This window comes from Poecilia reticulata, chromosome 5 (genome assembly GCF_904066995.2).
Source record: "Poecilia reticulata chromosome 5, P_reticulata-male-v2, whole genome shotgun sequence".
Classification (NCBI taxonomy): domain Eukaryota; kingdom Metazoa; phylum Chordata; class Actinopteri; order Cyprinodontiformes; family Poeciliidae; genus Poecilia; species Poecilia reticulata.
Window position 1 is genome coordinate 14,946,733 of NC_088834.1, and position 6,668 is coordinate 14,953,400.

General features: G+C 38.2%; 1 protein-coding gene across 3 annotated transcripts; it reads left to right on the top strand.

Annotated features, from left to right (window-relative positions):
* Positions 1-99: 99 nt before the first annotated feature.
* hdhd3 (haloacid dehalogenase-like hydrolase domain containing 3) lies at positions 100-3,193 on the top strand. Of its 3 annotated transcripts, none has more exons than XM_008408777.3 (3): positions 100-354; positions 1,651-1,988; positions 2,132-3,193. In XM_008408777.3, exons 2-3 carry the CDS (start codon positions 1,656-1,658, stop codon positions 2,528-2,530), a joined length of 732 nt encoding a protein of 243 aa, XP_008406999.1. In that variant the 5' UTR covers positions 100-354; positions 1,651-1,655; the 3' UTR covers positions 2,531-3,193. The 3 variants fall into 3 exon arrangements, with proteins under 3 accessions (XP_008406999.1, XP_008406997.1, XP_008406998.1); XM_008408775.3 differs by having other exon boundaries at positions 100-288; XM_008408776.3 differs by having other exon boundaries at positions 100-265.
* Positions 3,194-6,668: the final 3,475 nt, after the last annotated feature.

Below are 6,668 nucleotides of genomic sequence, written 5' to 3' on the forward strand. Positions count from 1 at the left end.
ATGTGCTGATATAAAAGGTTACATATGAATTTAGAATAACTGTAGTTGGCATGGTTATTATTTAAATAAATCTTTCAGTTGTGGAAGTTGAAAAATAAGGTATTGTTGTCCGTAGAAAATACAAAATTTAAAATAAATGCCGCGTTATCTCTGCTACTGCCAACAGATGGCAGCAGAAGCTCGATCGTCACAGAATGAGGCAGATGGAGAGAAGACGAAGAGGATGAGGAAGGGAAGGATATCTAATCTCGCTTAAAACCTGCAGGTGATCGTGGAGACTTTATTTCGGTAATGTTTAAAGTTGTGCTAAGTGTTGGTGATGCTCTAAAACACAACTTCAAAGGTTGAGCGCAGGTGCAGAGAAAATTAGCTTTCTTATGTTAGCTGCTGCCGTTAAAAATATAACTACATTATCACATATCAGGCTGGTGGTGTTGAGAGCTTATATATGTTTTGCACGTTGTTTCAAGGTCAAAACAGCTTTTCTAGACGGGTGGTTAATTTATTAAAATCATTTTTTTTCAAGGTAGACAGTCTATTCGGTATTATTACACATGAACAAGTCTGTACATGTTCAAAACGGTGAGTTAAAACTAACCTCAAGCGCACATCCAAAGGATTCAAAAGAGAAATGAGCAGAAATTTCAGCAGCGCTCTTCTCTGGATAAAACATGCTAATGTTAGCACAATGTCGATAGGAATTACCTGAGAGAGGCAGTCAGGGATGGGCCATTGGACTATTTATCCAGAACATTTACCTTAAAGTCAAACAGTGTTTTGGAAAAAAGGTCTTAATCAGCATGTTAAATTTCATAACAGTACAACTGGAAACGGACTGAATAAGCATCACTTGTTGGGAGGGTTCTCTTTCTTTAAGCTGTAAAACTTAGTTTTGCATCTGGACTAGAACTGCTGTTTCCTTATACAATATTATACAGAGGAATTGTTTATATATGTGTAATATAAAAAGTGTATATCATTAGTTGAAGTCAAAAAGTGAAACTCTTTGTACAAAAAGTACGATGATTATAGCCTATATATAACACATATTTAAATACATAAGATTAATAAAAACGGATTTTAACATAGAAATGTCCTGACCTACACAAACCTACCATTATCCAGCAGATAGCCATTGACACAAACATCACAAAAAGTTGTTGTTAAAGTTGCTCACTGTTCGTCTAATACTGCATCCAAACATTACATAAAATTTTAGTGGAAAGAAACAATGTTGTAGAAAAACATACTCTGACTAATGCAGCTTTCAAAGGGATGTGAAGCAAAACCTTTTCAACAGTTTGCAGGAGATTCACAAAGTGTGGATTTGTAAAGTTATCTAAGATCATTTCCACTGCTACCTGTTGCAGAATATTGCACCTACTAAATACTTTCATTCTGCACTCATATTTCCCATTAGATCTTATGTAGTTTTACTCTTGCCAGACAGACATAAAAAAAACTGAACCATGAATTATCATAATTTCTGGAGTTTCCTCAAGACCCAAGATGTACTGCAGAAGTTTCTTTTTGCAGAATTAACAACCAGAAATCATTTTTTAAGTTATTTACATTCCTCTGGAATATTTATGGGCTCCACTTTCCTTTATTTTGCCCAGTTAAGATGTATTTTCTGTCATACCTGTGCAGCTGTAATGCCCAGAGTTCCTCTGCGCTGGGTGTTGTGGGACATTAAAGACACCCTGCTGAAGGTGCGGGGGTCTGTGGGAGACCATTACTCCAAGGAGGCTGAAAGATGGGGCCTGAGCTTGCATCCTGCAGAGATCAACGCTGCTTTCCAGGAGACGTATCGGCGTTATTCCAGCAGATACCCAAACTATGGCGGCTCTCAGGGTCAGACCGGACAGACTTGGTGGACAGGAGTCATGCGAGACACTCTGGCTGAGTGCAAAGTCAACGATCCGGCTCTGCTGAACACAATGGCTAACAATCTTTACCAAGATTTCTGCAACGCAGAAAAATGGGAGGTAAGCAATATTTGACACCTTTATGCACATAAAACAAAGTAAATAAATCAAAAATGAATCCCTCCATTTTGTTAATTATTAGGACAGTCAGGCAATGCAGAAAATTCCTGAAAATGAAACACATGATCTTTTTTGCTTTCCAGGTATTTCGAGACTCCAAGACGGCCCTTGAACGATGTTCCTCTCTTGGACTGAAGCTGGGCGTCGTGTCTAATTTTGACAATCGCCTCGAAACGATTTTACGCAGCTGCGGGCTGCTGTCGCACTTTAGCTTTGTGGTTACATCGGAGGCGGCCGGCGTGGCGAAGCCTAGCCCGGCCATCTTTCATCAGGCCCTCCAGAAATGTGGCACATCCGCTGACAGAGTGGCTCACGTTGGGGACCACTACGTGTACGATTACCTCGCGTCTCGCTCTGTGGGAATCCACGGCTTCCTCTTAGACAGAGACGACTCGCACAAAGAAGGCGATGTTCCTCAGGAACACCGGGTTGTGACATTGGATGAGCTGCCGTCACGCCTTCAGGAACTTATGATCGAATGACGCAAGAAAAAAATCTGTACATCCGATTAGGCCTGTCACAAAACTAACTTCGCTAATTTACCTCAGTAATGATCGTGATAAATGATCAAATTGCTGTTTTGAGACCATTTTCAAGAAACATATTGATAATAAAAAATTATAAAGCAAATTTGCCTTTTTGAGGGACAGTAAACAGCTAAGTTTAACACTGGAACTTAAATACATTTTAAATATCTAAATTAAAACAACCCAAAACATTAAAATAGAAATAGAAAACACACTCAGCCGAAACCATAAATAAAATGGATTATGACGTCTCTATAAACAAATTTGCTCCTTAAAAAAATTCTTAATCATCAGAATATAATTTATTGAAGTCATTTTAATTTGTCATGCAATTAATTAATACGAGTCAGTTGGAAGTTAATATCCATTTTGGGCTTTGTGAATCCAAGCGCTTCTTCACTAATGTGAACTCTGACAGATTCTCTTGTAGCAGTGATGTATAAATTAAATGTACAGTATGTGTTCATGGGTTACGCCGCCAATACAGATGTTTATATTCAATAATCTATGTCCGAAAAATGATTATCTGCCTATATGATTATAACACACTGTAGTCATTAAAATACAAGGTTCATATTGAAAATGAACCTAAAGGACAAATAAACGTATTTATTTGTATTTTTTTTACAAATAGTTCATTCTTTGTTTACTTGATTTCAAAAATAATAAATAGTTCTTTGAAAATGTTTTGCAACCTAGCTGAATGTGAGAAACTAATTGCCTCCTAAACCCAATAACTGATAGTGATACCGTTGGCAGCATCACCATCCATAAAGTGTTTCTGATAACTGGGAATCAGTGATATTGGGACCCATCTTTTATTGCAGGATTGCTAACATTCAGTTTTAATGGAGTTTTCCAGCTTGAATGGCCTGTTTAAGGTGATGCTGCAGTATTTCAACCTTAGCTAACCTTAACTAGGTCACTCCAAAAACATCCTTTAGATTGTTTTGAGCCATTCAGAGACTGACTTTCTGGTGTTTTTGTTAAATCATAAATTATTTTCATTATCTGCCAATTTTATTTGTCTGGTCACTTCCAGACTTGCCTTTAAAACCAACTATTCAGGCTGAAGCACAACGAAGACGCATCAAACTTCACTTCCCTCAGTTACGGTCGGTGTCATGGCAGACAGCTCCTCGTACCGACCCAGGTTCTGTTCGAGGTTTCTTCCTGTTAAAAGAGAAGCTTTTTCCTCTCCACTCTCACCACATGCATGCTTGGTATGAGGGATTACTGCAAGTGTAACATCAACGACTCAATGCAGGCGAGAAATGAGCGATGCTGGCCCTACATGCTCGTCCAGGAGGAGGGAATGCTGCAAGTCAATGACTCGATGCAATCTGCTGGGTTTCCATAGATGGAAAACTCTTAGCTAACTGCACTGATTGATACGTTAGATTAATTGGAATGCATGTATTGTAAATTTGTGGTTTTTAAACAGCCCAAAAAGTGCAAAAAAAAAGGGTTTTAAAGTCCAGACTCAAATCCAGTTAAGATAACAAATGTAAACAAACACTCTTACTCATAGTGTCAGGTCTAATTTTATAGATTTTACTATTGATAAATTCTTACATTAAAATCTGATGGTCTGAAACATTTAAATGTGATAAAAAGTCATTTGGAGAGCATATCATTTTTCACAGGACAGGAGATCAACTGACATACATTTGGTTAGAAATGAGTGAAACGTTTGGTTTATAAGAAACTTTCTCCTCTTGCATTTGTTACTTTTCTGTCACTTCTTCAGTGCCCCTTAGGATCAGTTACCGCCCCAGCAAAATCACATCTCCAGCGGGGCAACAGAGTGAACTGATCCTTTAACTGAAGCTGCACGGCTTTGATCGTTCCCAGTGATTCATCGCAGAGCTAAGCAGCAAGAAGAGGGCAGGGTTTCTTAACCCTAATGCCTTTGTAAATACTCTTATTTCAAACCATCTGTCCAGAAGCAGAAACCGGAGATGTTGGTGTGGGGAAGAGGAGACCTCAGAGGAGATGGAACCCAAAGCATAACTTTAGTCTTTTTACAGAAATGACAGCTTGGCACTTGTTGGAAAAAACTAAAGAGTTGACTGAATTTCATGAGCTACACAAAAGCCACAGCATCAAGTAGCCTCCCAGCTTTTCTTTTTTTTTTGATAATTGTTTGATTCTCCCCAATTGTTTGTCTTAATTTGTTTCCATATCAATGAGCAGCTTTTGTCAAAACATTTTGTTTATCTTGAGGACTGCAACCAGAAGAGCTGCTTAATTCAAAGCTGGTTTAGAAGCTCAGCCAGACGGCTCTAAAGAGCTCCGCCGAAATCCAATTGGTGACATAATGGGATTTCAAAACGAAGCTGCCCCGGCGAACGCCAACATGGAAGAGTGGGCGGGTATGCAGCAAGGGAACAAGCCAACCTGACGTGCAATCAGAGCCAAGAACAAACGCTTTAATGGGAGCGGGTGCAGATCGTGTGAAGCCAGGGGCTGAAACGATTCTCTCTGCAATAAAAGCACTCAGAACTTTGGCCCGTTGTTGAAATGTGCCTGAGGGTCCAGGGTTCTGCTTCAACATTTACGCCTCTTAAAATATTGAAAGGAAGAGAGGAGCATTGAAAAACTGGAGTATGTTGAGGGAGATTTAAAAAAAAAAAAAGCTTCAGAAGTTAAAAAAAAAGAGTCACGCGAAGAGAGATGGAGTAGAGACTTTCAGTGGCTCTATCCTGTTAAGAAAAACCTTGTTACATTTTAATGCTTTTTCTACTGTTAGGGTGATATTGTGTGCAATTCAAGTTGAAAACCTTTTTAACAAAATGCAATAAGCTGGTCAATTCTTTTCAAAACTTTCAAAGTGCAACTCTTATAAGATCTTCCAGCAATGTGCTTCCTTTAATCAGAACAGGGGTCTGCAGCCTTTACAAACCAAAGAGCCATTTTTTCCCTCAGCTAAATAAAACTTGTCTTGATCTGCAAGTGTTACATTTGTGAAAAGAAAACTTAATTTTTTTAAATAAATACAATAGGAAATTTGTGGTCATTTTTAAAGAACCACCATTACAACATAAAACATTTGCAAAAAAAAAAAAAAAAAGAATTAACATTTTTCTTAATGGTTAGTTGATGTAAGAGGAAAATGAAACAAAACAATTATCAAAAAATAATAGGTTGTGTAATGCAGGAATTATTCCACACAAAAAAAAAACTAAAATAGCTGCTAGAGGTGCATGTTACATCTATATCTTATAAAATGTGTTGGTTCTGCACCTTTTCAGCCAAATTAAGGAAGAAACATAGTGGAAGGTCAAAGGGCAGTTGCAGTTCCAGAGCTACAGGTAGCAGAGATCTCAACTAGAACTATAGTTTGCACAGAGACCCCAACAAAAGATCTCACTGTACAAAGGTATCATCAGGAGAAGAAAAACAATTTCACAGCCTCATCTATGAGACACTGTAAAACTGCAATCAGTAACTGAAGAAAATTTGGAAAAAGTGACAAAGATGTTTTTCCAAAATTAATAAAAAAGGAGGAGACTGAAAAAAGTTTTTGTTTTGAAGAAAAAAATCTATATTGTGAATAAAATTTCTCAAAACCTTGCTGAAGAATCATGCTTCAATGAAACCAGATTTAGGAGCTTTTTAATTCCGTAGCCGCCTCGTCCACTTTAAAGAGAACGCTGCGTTTTTCCTCGAATGTTCTGTCTCATTTACCCAGAGGTGGTTGCTCAGTTAAACTTCAGCCTAATGTAAAACGTCCCAATCATCTTGCAGGTCATAAGTGGTCTGGTCTGCTGGCAAACAGGCTGTCCAGTAAACCAAAAGAGAGCAGGTGAACCAACAGGAGCCAGGTTGCTCCTTGCCTCAATGTCACAGATTTATGTTAAAAACTTTCAGATTTTGACACCAAAGTTAAAACAAAAACATGAAGTCTGCAAATAAAAAATAAAAAAAGGCTGTTGCTCCATTATTTACTTTGCTCAACTCCAATCAATGTCCCGAGTTTTCTTCTTACCTTTCTGCTAGATGCTCCTTTGAGGGCAGCTTATGTAGCCGCTTTACTGGAGGTTTGACCTGCTTTCAAAAGTGCTGTGTCGCTTAAAGCAAATAAAGGATA